This window comes from Eretmochelys imbricata, chromosome 20 (genome assembly GCF_965152235.1).
Source record: "Eretmochelys imbricata isolate rEreImb1 chromosome 20, rEreImb1.hap1, whole genome shotgun sequence".
Lineage (NCBI taxonomy): Eukaryota > Metazoa > Chordata > Testudines > Cheloniidae > Eretmochelys > Eretmochelys imbricata.
Window position 1 is genome coordinate 17319567 of NC_135591.1, and position 14661 is coordinate 17334227.

Genomic DNA, 14661 nt, shown 5'->3' on the forward strand with positions numbered 1-14661 from the left:
CGTCCCCTTACACGCCCCAGCCTGGTCCCAGGGGGCGCTGTGCTGCTGGGGGTGCTGCCCCCAATGCCCTGCGTGTGCCCCGTCCCCCTACACGCCCAAGCCTGGTCCCAGGGGGCGCTGTGCTGCTGGGGGTGCTGCCCCCAATGCCCTGTGCGTGCCCCGTCCCCCTACACGCCCCAGCCTGGCACCAGGGGGCGCTGTGCTGCTGGGGGTGCTGCCCCCAATGCCCTGTGCGTGCCCCGTCCCCCTACACGCCCCAGCCTGGCGCCAGGGGGCGCTGTGCTGCTGGGGGTGCTGCCCCCAATGCCCTGCGTGTGCCCCGTCCCCTTACACGCCCCAGCCTGGCACCAGGGGGCGCTGTGCTGCTGGGGGTGCTGCCCCCAATGCCCTGTGTGTGCCCCGTCCCCTTACACGCCGCAGCCTGGCACCAGGGGGCGCTGTGCTGCTGGGGGTCCTGCCCCCACTGCCCTGATCACATCCCCTCTCCTCGGTAGTCACTGGGGGCCCATCTCAGCATCGGGCCCATTGGCCAAGCTGCAGCATTTGGAGCTAGTCTCTCATTACTCGGCCTCTCTCGCTCCAGCGAAGCATGAACCCCTGGGGCCAGGGCTGGTTTGTGGTTTGATTGCCTGGTTCCGGAGCAGCAGGGTCAGCCGCCAATTCCCACCCCCCCCGGAATCCAGGCCAGCCATGGAAACTGATCCCCTTGGCGTGAAACTGTCCATGGAAAAACCCCGGGGCCAACTGAGGCAGGAGGGGGTTGAGGAACCCCACAGAATGACAATCGCAATCAGGGAACCTGCCCTCGGCTGGACACGGGGACCAGGGCTCCCAGGCTCTAACCTCACCCCGGGGAAAGGCATGACCCCCAATACCACGGGGAGAGGGTTGTGGGGGCACAGGAGATGGGGTGTATTTGAGCTGTTCGGGGGGGTCAGAGTACACTTGTGGGGGTACAAGGGGTTGGGGGGTGTATTGATGGGGGGTCTAAAGGGGGGTTGGGTTGTCCCAGAGCTGCCCAGCACTACAGAGTATTTTAGGGCAGGGGACTGTGACCTGCAGCCCCCCGCTATTCCAGCCCTGTCCCCACACTTTGCTGATGCCCCTCAGTCCTGACTCACAGGCCCCTGTCATCCCAGCCCAGAGCCCCACAGCTGGACGTTCTCCCCACCCCCATCCCCGCAGCTGATCTCACACACCGGTTCCTGTTTCTGCTGGGGCAATGTTTCCATGAGGTCTCTGGTGCCTGCCCAAGGGGTGGCCAGGATATCCCCGCAGTGACACAATCCCCAGGGCTCCAGCCACAGGGTCTCAGCAGCCTGACCTGAACCGCCCCCCACATGCCAAAGGGCATGACCCTGCCAAGCAGGAGGCAGCCTGTGGGGTGAGAGCAGGCTGGGAGTCAGGACTCCTGAGTTCTAGTCTCACCTTGAGGAGGGAAGTGGGCTCTAGTGGTTAGAGCAGGGGGGTCTTGGCATCAGGACTCATGGGTTCTATTCCCTTCTTTACCATCTCTCTCTCCTCATGAAGAGCATCACACTGGATGGCCGCATTGCCCTGTATCAATATCACAGCCCTTTCCAAACCCTGTGAAGCTCTTGTCTTCCCCCACTCTCCTGTGGCAGGGAGTTCCCCGGGTTAACAACACAAGGCTGAAGGGATTTACAGGTAATGGTGGGGGTGAGTGCAGGTCGTGAGCTCTCAGCCAAGCACAGATCTGCCCCAGGGCCTTTCTGCACTGGGGGGGCTGTTCCCAGGACTTGGATGGGCTTCGGATCTAGCCCCAGCTGGGCTGGAATGTTGGCAGTTCTTCAGCTGTTGCGCCCCAAGGGGAAAAGCAGCCCTTGGCTGCCCCGACCCTGCTAATCTGGGCTCCGCACCATGCTGGGGCTGTGTTCCAGGAGGCACGAGGGGTGACAACAGCGGTGTATGGGGAGGCAGCACAGACAGGGGCAGTGGCGGCATGGGGTGGAGATAAGCTTGGGGCTGGGGGCCGGGCTGGTATGGGCCCTGCTGAGTGTCACGGAGTCCCCGGGCGCTGCTCTGGATCTGCTCCCTACGAAGCCGGTCAGGACTCTGGGGAAGTCTCCCTCCTGTGAGCAGCCTGTCTGCAGGACACACAGCTCCCCCGGCTTCCACCTTCCTGGGTCTGACCTCGGAGCATTCAGCCTCCTCTGCCCCTCTGTGCGCTTCCCACAGCGAGTCCGCCCAGGCGGGGTCCTGGGGAAGCCAGAGGGTCCTGCCCCCCAACTCCGCAGTCAGACGTGACTCTCAGCCAGCCAGTAAAACAGAGGTTTATTAGATGCCAGGAACATGGTCTAAACAGAGCTTGTAGGTGCAAAGAACCGGACCCCTCAGCTGGGTCCATTCTGGGGGGCAGTGAGCCAGACAACCACGTCTGCACTTCACTCCATGTCCCCAGCCAGCCCCAAACTGACTAACTCTCTCCAGCGCCCCCACCCCCACCCCCCTCTGGGCTTTCTCCCTTTCCCGGGCCAGGAGGTCACCTAATCTTTTTGTCTCCAACCCTTTAGCTCTCACCTTGCAGGGGGGAAGGGCCCAGGCCACCAGTGGCCAGGAAACAGGGTGTCGGCCATTCTCTGTGTCCCGACCCCTGCACACCCCTGCCCTCTAGGGCTCTGCAACGATCATACACCCTTACCCCACCCCCTAGATACTTAAGAACTGCATAGGGGAAACTGAGGCACCCCCACAATATTCAGAGGAAACATTGAGAACAGTCCCGCTTCGTCACACTGGGTCATTCCTGGGGCCATCTCAGGGGGATGCGTCCGGGGGTCGGGCTGTCTCTGGTCGAAAGACGGGTCCCCTGGGCCTGGGGAGCTCAGAGCAGTGTCTGTGGTGTGTCAGATTGGATCGGAGTCCAGCTCATTGGTCTGCAACGCAGATATCCCCGTATACGCCGGACCCCTCCCTCCCAGCCAGCCTCCCTCAATGGCCTACACACCCCTCCATCCACTCACCCACCCCACCCTGCCTTCCCCACCTCCCTCCAGCCACACCCCCTGCCCCCTCCCTCAATCTACCCAGCCCCAGCCCCAGGCACACCCATCCAGCCTCTGCTGCCATCCCCTCTTCAGGCTTCCCCAGGCACCTCTCCCTGTGGTCTCCCGCATTGCTAACCCCAGGAAGGGGGGGCCCCTCTGCCCCCCAGTCTGCACCTCGGGACTTGGGCATTGGCCCATGTGGCTGCCTGGTCGGGGGCAGCTATGTAAACGGGAACCGAATCCATGCCCCTCCCCCTCGAGCCCCCCTGGGATGGGGGCTCAGCCCAGACCGGGGTCTGTCATTTAGTGGGAGCCCCTGGTTAAAATATGGCCGGCACCTGCCTGTCAGCTGGCCCCCTTTTCCGACACCCCCCCCCCGCCTCCCCACACACAGCCCTCCCCCGATCCCGCTCTCCTCCCACCCAGGCTCCCCCCTACCCCGCCGGATCGCCAACCCCAGCAGAGAATAACTCCCCCCCCCCAGCCTTCCTGGGCGGGGCCCCCCTCCCCCATATAGCCGGCCCTGCGCTTGGGGGCGCTGCCCTCTGGCTGTAGCTCGGTGCGCGCCGCTCGCTGGACTCCCTCGCCCCACAGCATGGCCCCGGCTCGCCGCCTGCTGACCCTCGGTGAGCCCCCGATCCCGGCCCCGGCTCCACCAGGTGCTCGGGCCGGTCTGCTGCTTCCCGGGCGCGTTTCTGAGCTCCCCGGGTGTAAATCCCCGGGGAGTGACTCCGGTGTCGCTCCGCCGTGGCTGCCAGCGGGCTCCGGCCCCCGGTGGAGCTGGGATCTCCGCGGGCTGGGCTCCGAGTCCAGGGGCCAGAGGGGGATGGGCCCGATTCTGACGCCACTTACTGTGGTGTAAATCCACGGGGGCGGATCCCCAGTTGGTGTATTTTGCTGCGTGGTCTCCCGGGGAGTGACGCTAATTTACAGCCGCTGCCTTTACAGTGTTGTGAGTGTGAGCGAGTGAGGGCAGGATCCGGCCTAGCCAGTGCCGGCTGGGGCTGATTCTCCCCTCCCGCTGCTGGAAAGCTGGAGCAGCTGGGCCCGATTCTGCTCCCACAAGTTTTCCCCTTGTGTGACTCAAGTGGAGTGACTCCTGGATTCCGTGCTGGTGTAAATGGGAGCAGGAGACTTGTCTCTGGCGGGAGGCGGGGCAGGGATCTGCTGGGCTGCCCAGGGCAATAGAGGATTGTGCTGTATGTCCGGCTGGGCTGGGCTCGTCTCTGACACCCTAGGGAGCAGCGTGTTACTGGGGGGGCGCTGTCACAGGCTCTCCCATTCTGGCTTGTGTTCCGGAGAGAGATGATCCTTATTTGACAGAGAGGCCAGCTGGTTTATCCAGGCTCCTGGCAAGATGGTGCTGGGAAGTGAACCCAGGAGTCCTGGCTTCTAACCGCCCTGCTCTTACCCACCAGCCCCACTCCCCTCTCACTGCTGGGAATAGAACCCAGGTGTCCTGACAATCAGCGCCCCCCCCCCCCCAGCTCTAACTACTAGACCCTGTTCCCTCAGGCTACAGAAGCAGGGTTTGTAAACTGATTTCCCGGGGTGTGTCAGCTGGCTTTACACCAGGAGTGGAGAGGCACAGGGACCAGGTTTGAAAGCCCTTTGAGGACCCCTTTCGGGTCCCTTTTGGGGTGATCAGGCTTTGCACTTCCCCCAGGGCTGGAATCGTCGGGTATGAGGTATCAGAGCGGGGGTAGGGGTGCCCCTCCGAACCCTTGGCCGAGTCCCGTGTAGTTAATGACCGTGCAGAAGGCTGGACGCAGTTACCTGCATGTGTCCTGGCTCTGCCCCTCTCTGAGCCTGATCCTGCCCCCACTGGAGACAAGCCAGGTCTACCCCTTGCGTGTACTGTCAGCGCATCCCAGGTGAAGGTGCCCCAAGTGCCTCCCCTCCCTTCCCAGTTCTTCTGGTCACGGGTCGTCCTGGGTCCAGTCAGCTCCCTCTCCAAGCTTCATCCAGACTTGATCTGATCGTTGGGGGCAGGGGAAGTTCCAGGGTCACCTTCCCCACCCCCGCTGGCCACTGATGCACCCGCAGTCGCATCCCCTTTGGGCTGTGGGTGGTGCTGGAGCGTGGGATCCACCTCGGAGCTGGGAGCTGCAGCATCAGGAGCTGGGTGCCTGGTGTCCCGGGGTTCAGAGGAGGCTGGATGGGGAGGGGGCGGGTTGGAATACGGGTCGGGGTCCTTTGCTTTGGGGCCTTTGAAGTCTTCGGCTTCCGTTTGAGGAGAGATTAATAAGACTGGGACTTTTCAGCTTGGAAAAGAGACGGCTAAGGGAAGATATGACTGAGGTCTATAAAATCATGACTGGTGTAGAGAAAGTAGATAAGGCAGTGTTGTTTACCACTTCTCATAACGCAAGAACTAGGGGTCACCCAATGAAATTAATAGGCAGCAGGTTGAAAACAAACAAAAGGAAGTATTTCTTCACACAACACACAGTTAACCTGTGGAACTCCATGCCAGAGGATGTTGTGAAGGCCAAGACCATAACAGGGTTTAAAAAAGAACTAGATAAATTCATGGAGGACAGGTCCATCAATGGCTATTAGCCAGGATGGGCAGGGATGGTGTCCCTCACGGTTGTTTGCCAGAAGCTGGTAATGAGTGACAGGGGATGGAGCACGTGATGATGCCCTGTTCTGTTCATTCCCTCTGGGGCACCGGGCACTGGCCACTGTCGGCAGACAGGACACTGGGCTAGATGGACCTTTGCTCTGACCCAGTTGGGCCGCTCTTATGCCTTTCACTTATCGGAGCATTTGCCTGGCTTTAGACGCCATCAAGGTAAAAAGCAAGCCTAGGATTCCTGGCTTCTATCCCCGCAGTGGGAGGGGAGTGCGGTCTAATGGCTAGAGCAGGGGAGGCTGGGGGCCCGGATTCCTGGGTTCTATCCCCGTAGCTGTGGGGCGGGGTGTTGGTCAAGAGTTCTTGTCTAAGTGGCTGGCCGTACAAAGGGTGGGATCCTGTTGGGTGTTCAGTGCCCCGCCCCTCCGTGCGTCCTATGTCCTGGGGAGGGGGGAGTGCCCCGCCTGTGACGAGAGCAGAGCAGCATCGTTTTCAGAAATATTTCTGTCCATGTTGTGCCAAGTGATAAATAAAATGAAGCATTCCTTGCCCTACTTGGCCCTGCCAGTCCAGCCGCCCTCTGGGGAAGGAGGAAGGGAGAGGAAGACATCAGTGCTGCCCGGGGTCTGTGCCCACCCACCTTTCCAGAGCTTTGGGGGGATCCGGTTTTCAATCCAGATTTAGGCTCCTGAAACGAGAAGCCTGACTTACAAAGGGGCTGCGATCTGTAGGCAGGCAGCGCCGTCTAGTCGAAAGAGTGTCGGCATGGGAGTCAGAACACCTGGGTTCTTTCCACTGATTTGGCAAGTCGCTTCCCTGCTCTGTCAGTTTCCCCACTTGCCTTTTGTCAGTTGAGACTGGGAGCCCTTTGGGGCAGGGGCTGTCTCTCGCTGTGGGTCTGTGCAGCCCTTGGCACAATAGGGCCTCCGTTTTTTTCAGGGCTGGTAGTCGCTGCCGTAATTCACTTAATAACGAGCATTCCCAGATCCTGCAGAATCTGGGCATAACCAGCCAGCTATTTTAGGAGCCTTGATGTGGATTTAGGTGCCAGATTTTAGGTGCCCAGGTTTGGCACGTGGGTCCCCAGCTGGGGGCTGGATCCTGCACTGCATGTTCCCACTAAGCTCCCGTTGGTGGCAGGCACTGTCCTGCTGGTGGGATGGGCTCAGGGTTGGATCCAGGAGTAGTTTGAGCTCCTGTATCCGCTGTTATCTTTGATGCCTCCTTAGATCTGTGTGGCACAGCCTTGCTAGCAGCTGCTGTGTGGCACAGGTGCCTGAGTGGTTCAGGGGCTGCACTGGCATGGGGAAAATCCAGGTTCAATTCTCAGCTCTGGCACTGAATCGCTCCAGGACTCAGTTTCCACAGCAGTAAAATGGGGTGACTGGTTCTTCAGTTGCTTGTCTGTTTGAGTCATACTGGCTCTCGAATCGATGCTGAGGGGCAACAATGGGGCCTTGGTGCCGCAGCAGTATGGCTAATAAATACAAGCTGTGGCTTGTGTCTGCGATGGTAGGATTGGTACCAGCCATTTGTTTGATCAATGACTTTGTTTTTGCATTTGATTTCCTGGTTTCATAAAGTGTGTGGGGAGATAATGTGGAGCAAAGAGCCAGTGGGGCTGTGAGCCAGGACTCCTGGGTTCTCTTCCTGGTTCTGGAAAGGGAGTGGGGTCTAGTGGTTAGAGAAGGGAGCTGGGAGCCACGACTCCTGGGTTCTATTCTGTGATGCAGCAGGGAGTGGGGAGTGTTGACCTGGGAATGTGGCAGGGGAGTTTCACTGGGGATGGGAGACCTGAGAGCCTGTAAGCTGAGCCAGGACGGGGAGGGGTAGGTAACACCTCTGCCAGGGAAACTGGACAAAGGTTGCAGGAGAGAGCCAGCTGCGGGCGGGTTTGGTTTCAGTTTGGTGCTGGGTGGTGGAACGCAGGGAACCCCAGCGCTGGAGTCTAAGCTCCCTGCTCCCCAGAAGGACTTGACTGAGGGGTCCCGGTTGTACCCACAAGCTCTGCTTTGGACTGTGTTCCGATTGTCCAATAAACCTTCTGTTTTACTGGCTGGCTGAGAGTCACAGTGAATCCCAGGAAGAGGGGTGCAGGCCCCGCACTCCCCCACACTCCGTGACATATTCCCAGCTGCCATTTGCTCTGAGACAGTGGGTGAGTTGTCGCTCAGTGCCTCAGTTTCCCCACCTGTCTCAGCAGGTGGAGCCATGTGGGCTGTGAATTCCCATGTAGTGCTTTAGGGCTGGCCTGTCTCCTCTTTGGCAGGGGCCATCTTTCTGGTACAATGGGGACCCAGTCCCAGGCTAAGGGCTATCATAATACCCTTACTACTAACTCCAGCCTTGCTGGCATGTGGGTGCCCTTGAAAATTGAGACAAGCCCTCGAAAATCAGGAGTGACTTGAAAAAGATAGTGAGATTGCAACTTTGGGTTCCTTGCGGTCTCGTAGCCCTCTGGAGGGTGTCCCATTTCTGAGCTCCACTCTGTCATCCGAAGGGTTAGAAACTTGCTTTTAAAGAGAGCCCAGATCCTCACAATCCCAGGAGTCCAGGAGTTGGGGCTTTCAGGAAAGCAACGACTGTCACAAGGCCGGTGGTAAAATTGCAAGTGTCGGCAGTGCCGTGATGCCCTTTCTCTCCTGTATCAGGACCCGGAGCTTTGGGAGAAGTGGCTGGCTGGGGGTCGGGGTGGGGATTGGTTGCATCTCCAGGGATTGGGGGGGAGGCTGTGGGTTGGGGGAGGGGTGCCTCATATCTTGGGGGTGGGGGGAGTTGGCGGATGAGTTAACCTGGCTGAGGGGAGGCGGGCACTGTTTTGCTGGGTGAGGTGTTGCACGGCTGATTTCGAAATCAAGAGCATAACGGAAAGGCGGGTGATGAGTTGTGGGGAAATGGTGACAGGTCTGGGAAAATGACAGGTCTCGTAACCGCTCCTCCTCCCCCCAAAAACCCCCTCGTCTTGTGTCAGGGCTTGCACCTGGGCGGAGTGAGCATGAGCCAGCGTAGGCAGGGGCAGGGGGGTGTTTTAAATTCTCCCAGATCAGCTTGGCAGCCGGGTAGGCACCTCCCTGGCTTGGGGCTGGTGGACACAAGGGGCAGATCAGTGATGGATCGGGCCCACCTGTGGAAACCAGGCCCCGGGTGTGAGATGCAGGGGCTGGACAGAAATGCAGATACAGTATCAGGGCACTTCTCCGGATCTCCGCACGGTTACTCAGTAGCAGCGAGATGCTGACATGATAGCGATTCCCGGAAACTACCCAGGGCAGAGGAAAGCACAGGGGGGCCAGAAGCCTGGCTGGTGTGAACCGGCCTCCTTCCACTGAGCTCAATATGGCTAGGCCGGTTTACACCAGCTAGGGACTCCTGGGTTCTAGCCCCAGCTCTGGGAGGGCAGTGTGGTCTGGTGGTTACAGCAGGGGGGCTGGGAGCCAGGACTCCTGGATCTAGCCCCAGCTGTGGGAGGGCAGTGTGGTGTAGTGGTTAGCGCGGGACTCCCAGGGCCGGGCCGGGGTTTGAAGCAGCAGCTGTTCTGGGCTCCTGAGGGGTGCAGAGATTGGGGGAAACAGCAGCGCATTTCCTGCCTCTTTAGAGGAGCGGGGACTTTCCAGGGGAAGCCGTGGGGGCGGGGAGGGAGGGGGGGGCTGCATCAGCTGCTTCCGCCCCCACCTAGGCCGGGTGCATGGAGGGGGCACTCAGCATCTGCTCGGCTGGGAACGCCGGGCCGGGGGAGACACTGCTTGGTGTCCGGCTGGGAATGTGGGACCCGTGGGGAAGCTGTTGCCTCCCAGGGGCCAGCAATCCCAGGAGGGAGGGGCAGGGGATTGCCTGCGGGGACGGGGTGTTCCCTGGGTAGGATGACACGAGGCTTTCACTCTGCGTCACCCGCCCAGCTCAGGGGTTCCCACCCTGACCCTCCGGAGAGTGGTGGGGCTGCTCCAGGGCTCCCGCGTCCCGGGCAAACAGCACCTCGCTGCACAGGTGGGCAGGCGGTTGGAGGAGTGGGGGCTGGGAGCTGACGCCTGGGTTCTATCCCCAGCTTGGGGAGGGGGCTGGGGGTGAAAGTGCTACCCAATCAGTCTGGGGTAAATGGCTGCTCTGCGGGAGGAGATTACACCAGGGCCAGGATCTGGCTGAGTGAGTAGATGAAAGACGTTTCTCCCTTACACAGGTGTTACTCCAATGAGGCCAGATCCCAGCTGGTGTAAACTGGCCGTCACTCCTTGGGAGGCAGCGGGGCCGGATCCCGTAGCTCCCATCGACTTCAATGCACTTACCCCAATTCCAGCAGCTGAGGATCTACCCCAGAGCCCGGTCTGTCCCGTGTGCTCTAGCCCTGCTCTCAGAGGCCGGGGCTCTGCCCTCCTGGCCGTCCCAGGGCTGAGGTCACTGGGGCACAAGGCCCCAGTCTCAATAACCGCTGGGCACAAGGCACTGACCCTGCTGTGAACGTTTCTCCTGGTGTCTCACGGGGCCCGGTCGGGAAGCGAATCGCTCAGGCCGGCGCTCCCAGAATGCTGCCGCTCCGACTCCAATCCGCCCCCAGTGTCTCCGCTTGGCCCCATTCCACAATGGAGCCCTCGCTCCCTGCCCAGCCGGGGCTATTTTCTGCCTCCAGCTGCCTTCTTTATTTCAGGGGCCTGAGTATTAATAGGAGACCGGGGTGGATTTGGTCAGCCGGCATCTAGCTCTGCCCACGTGTCCAGCGCCTGGCATTCTGCTCGGTGGGAAGGAAAGCGTGGGAGGGGGAAGGTCTCCATTGTTATCAGTGGGAGCCCAGTTCTCTCAGAAATCCGGCCCGATCCTCTTCTTATTGCCCCCCTACATAAATCCAGAGTCACTCCAGTTATGTCAGTGGTTTCACACTGTTCTACTAACCAGTGTCTGGTTTGGATATCACACTCTTATTACTTAGATTACAGAAACTCAGAGACCTCACCCAAGATTGGAGGCCCCTGTTGTCATCGGTGCTGCACAGACTGTGCCCAAGATATAGGGGTCCCTATTGTGGTGGGCGCTGCACAGACACCTAAGAGAGAGAGCCCCTGCCTTGAAGAGCTCGCAATCTACATTGATAATGTGTTGGAAGAGAAACTGAGGCACAGAGGGGGAAAGTGACTTGCCCAAGGTCACCCAACAAGCCAGTGGCAGAGGTGGGACTAGACCCTAGGTGTCCTGACTCCTAGTCTTGTGGCCGAGCTGCAAGGCCATGCTGCCTCCAGCCATTATGCCCTGATGTTACTAGTTACTCTAGATTCCCTCTGGTGTAGCCGAGATCAGAGTCTGGCCCCCTAAACTGGAATGGCTCCTCCCTATGTTCCCAGGGTTAAAAATGAGACAATGGGGTCAGGCCCCCAGCAGATGTAAAGTGACCCCACCGCTCCAATGGAGCGATGCTGATTGATGCCAGCTGGGAGCCTGGCCCACTGACCCCAGCTGCGCTACGGCTGACGGACCCCGGCTGGGCTCTGGACTGGTGCTGCACGCATGCAGATCTTAACCTTTCCAGGGGACACCTGCAGTCTAGTCGAATTCAAAGGCTGCCTTTCAGCTCGCCCTCCTCTGCCCTCCCCCAGCCAAATGCAGTGGTTTTAGAACCGCAATGTGTCACCCCGTTCGTGTGTTTTTTCCTCTCCGCTGTTGCTGAGTGACAGATCCACACAAACACCGAGGAGACTGACAGGGTTTTTGACAAGACCTCAGAATAAGGAACAGGCTGGGGCCGGAGGGCGGGGAGAGGGCCGTGGAACTGACAGGATGCAAAGTTCTGGCAAAGGTACCAAGAGGCAGATTTGTAAAAGGTTTCGGGGCCAAATTCCCCAGCAGCCCAGACACCTCCTCCCCCCCATCTTTGGATCTCATTGGACAATCCAGCTCTAAGGGCTTGTCTTCCCTAGTGAGTTAAGAGGAGACACAGCTCCCACTATCTCAACCCCTGTCCACACCCTAACACCTAGTGGTTAGAGCAGAGGGGGCAGGGAGTCAGGACTCCTAGGTTCTGTCCCCAGCTCTGGAGGGGAGCGGGGGCTAGCAGGTTAGCACAGGGTGGGGCCGGGAGTCTGGACTCCTGGGTTGTAACCCCAGCTCTGACACGCCCGCTGAGTGACCTGCCTGCTCATGTGGGCCTCAGTTTCCCCACGTGTGAAATGGGGATCATGATTCTGTTGCTCCTTGAGTGGAGTGCCCTTGAAAAGGGACTAAGAGAGAGTCGAATGCTCCGGGCAAGGCTCCCTGGAGAATGGCTGGAGACATGGAAATATCTGCCAGGGGCACCCAGGACGTGGTGGTGAGGAAATCCCCAGCTCTGCCCACTGGGAAACCAGGCTGCCTGCTTGGCTCCCCTGTCTGTCTCGCAGCTCTGGTCCATCCGTCTGTCTGTCTAACCTCTGCTGTGTAACGGCTAAACCAGCATTTCTCAAATGCGACTGGATTTTTTTATGGCCACAGCAACCTCCAAACCAGAGACGGGGGGGTGGGGGGGAAGCAGCAGCCCCTCCCTGCAGTGCCCAGCAGAACAGCTGTTCCCGGGGGCAGCGGCTGCCTCCGGTCGCCGGGACGCTCCCCTGGGCAGCTCCCCCTCCCAGCCGGGACTCCGCAGGTGAGTTCCCGACCCACCGTCCCCGGGGCGGGGACAAAGACAGGCTTGTCAGAAGGGCCATCAGCAGGAGTTGGTGGCCGCACTCTGAGGTGAGAACCCCTGGGATAGAGGCCCCGCCCAGTATAGGGCCCCCCAACTCCGTTCGGCTGGGCCCTGCACAGACCTGGCCTGAAATCGGGATCCCCTGTTGCGCCGGGCACTGCGCAGACATGCAGTGGGCTCCGAGTCGCTTTAGAAATAGGCTTGTGCTAAAGAGCTCGCAGTGTAATTGGACACGGGGCGGAAAGGGAAACTGAGGCACAGAGCGGGGCCGTGACTTACCCAAGGTCACCCAGCAGGCCAGTGACAAGAGTCGGGGAATGGAACCCTGGCGTCCTGACTTCCCGTTCTGGACTCTAGCCAACTCTGCCATGTTAGCGCCATTCTTCCCAGTTCCCTGTTGGGCTGAGGGCCCCCTCCCCTCCGGGCCCCCCCCCCCCCAGTGTATGAATTTCCTGACCTAGCCCAGCTCGTAAAGTGATTGCTAACAAAGACAATGGTGATGGCTCCAGAGAGCCCAGGCCCCCTCCTCCCCCAGCTCTGTGTGACACGGGGCCAAAGTGCAGGGTGAAGAGAGGAAGTAATGATGGTTAGAGGCTTGCAGCCGGCTCTGGAAAGGCCCTGGCTGTCCGGGGGGGTGGGCTGTGAGCGAGGGGGAATCTGGCTGAACCACGGGCAAAGCGGCACCATGTCGTGGCTGGACCCACATCCAGTCACTGGCTGAAGCCCTGGGCAAAGTCTGAACCAGTCTGATCCCTTGCCTGGCCTCTGGGTGTCCTCGCACACCTGGGCACTAGCGCCAGGGTCCCTCGCACCAATCCCCAGCCCCTGGGTGTCCTCGCACACCTGGGCACTAGCGCCAGGGTCCCTCGCACCAATCCCCAGCCCCTGGGTGTCCTCGCACACCTGGGCACTAGCGCCAGGGTCCCTCACAACAGCTGCCACAGCGCCAGGCTCCCTAGTGGGACAGGCTCTGTGCTTAGCACTTGTATCTGGGATGGCCTCAGCTAGCCTTGTTAGCAACCTGCCCCACTGCAGCCCCTAACGGCTCAAGGCTTTCGACACCGCTTGAGTCATGCCCTTCAGAGAAGTGGGGGGAAGTAACCAGGAGATAAGTGGCCTCGTGAAAAGGGAACGGATAAAATCCCTAGTTACCACCCGGATGTTTTCACAACAGAGTCGGCCTGGGCACTTCCCCCAGATCCCACCGTCTCACTCCGTGGGAGTCCGTGGGGCCAGCCCCCCAGCTGGGGTGACAGCCTTGCTTCATTGACATAGCAAACTACTGCCCCCCCCTCCTTTCTCCCCCTGCCCCCACCCCGCCACTCTGCTTCAGGCCTGGGTGTTGGGTCTCTAGGTGCAGTCCATCTTTGGCCTTTCTACTGAGACTGGGTCAGGTCACTTCCTCTCTTGCATTAGGTGTATTATCGTAGTGGCTATAGATCCCCGACTGAGATGGGGCGGCCCATGCACCGGGTGCTGCACAACCCTGTCTGTGCTCAGGGCCCTGCTTTGCCAGGTGCGACACAGACAGCCCTTGCCCCGAAGAGCGAGACAAAGGAAGGCCCTTGCGACAGATTTTTTTGTTGTTAAATCAATGGGAGTTAGACACCTCACTACCTTTACAAATCAGAGCCTTGCCCCTGTTTTACAAATGGGGAAACTGAGGCACAGCGGGTGGCAGTCACCTGGCCAGGGATTCTGCGGAAGAACCAGAGAGCTGAGTGCTGATCTCCAAAGTCCCAACCCGGCGCCTTAATCCCCAAACCACCCTGCTGCTCTGTGTCTTTCCCCTTTTGCAAAACAGATAGCAGAGTTTGTGCCCAGGCTCCCAACCTTTCCAGACCCCTGTGCCCCTTCCAGCAGTCTGATTTGTCTTGCGTACCCCAAGTTTCACGTCACTTAAAAACTGATTGCTTGCAAAATCAGACAGAAAAGCGTCACAGCCACGCTCCTCCTGCCAAATGGCTGACTTCATTTTCACCATATCATAAAATTAAATCAATTGGAATATAAATATGGTACTCACATGTCAGTGGATGGTGTATAGAGCAATATAAACAAGTCATTGTCTGCATGAAATTTTAGTTTGTCCTGACTTCACTAGTGCTTTTTCTGTCGCCCGTTGTAAAACTAGGCAAATATCTAGATCCGTTCATGTACCTTGGGAAGACCTGTGCGTACCCCTGGGGGCACGGGTACCCCTGGTTGAGAGCCACTGCTCTGTAAGACGCAGGAGATGATGGTCCCGCCCTGCTTGGCACTGGGGAGGCCTCAGCTGGAGTCCCGGGTCCAGTTCTGGGCACCGCGCGTCCGGGAAGATGTGGACACGCTGGAGAGAGGCCAGAGGAGAGCCACAAACATGATCCGAGGTTTAGAAAACCAGACGTGTGCGGAAAGGTTAAAACACGGGGCATGTTTAGTCTTGAGAAACG

General features: G+C 59.5%; 1 protein-coding gene across 2 annotated transcripts in view; it reads left to right on the forward strand.

Annotated features, from left to right (window-relative positions):
* Positions 1-3561: 3561 nt before the first annotated feature.
* The window catches only part of ADGRE5 (adhesion G protein-coupled receptor E5), a 43190-nt gene continuing 32090 nt past the window's right edge, over positions 3562-14661 (forward strand). For both annotated transcript variants that reach the window (XM_077838434.1, XM_077838435.1), the window contains exon 1: positions 3562-3634. In XM_077838434.1, coding sequence (XP_077694560.1) covers positions 3604-3634 — 31 coding nt within the window. In that variant the 5' untranslated portion in view covers positions 3562-3603. The remainder of the gene's footprint in view (positions 3635-14661) is intronic.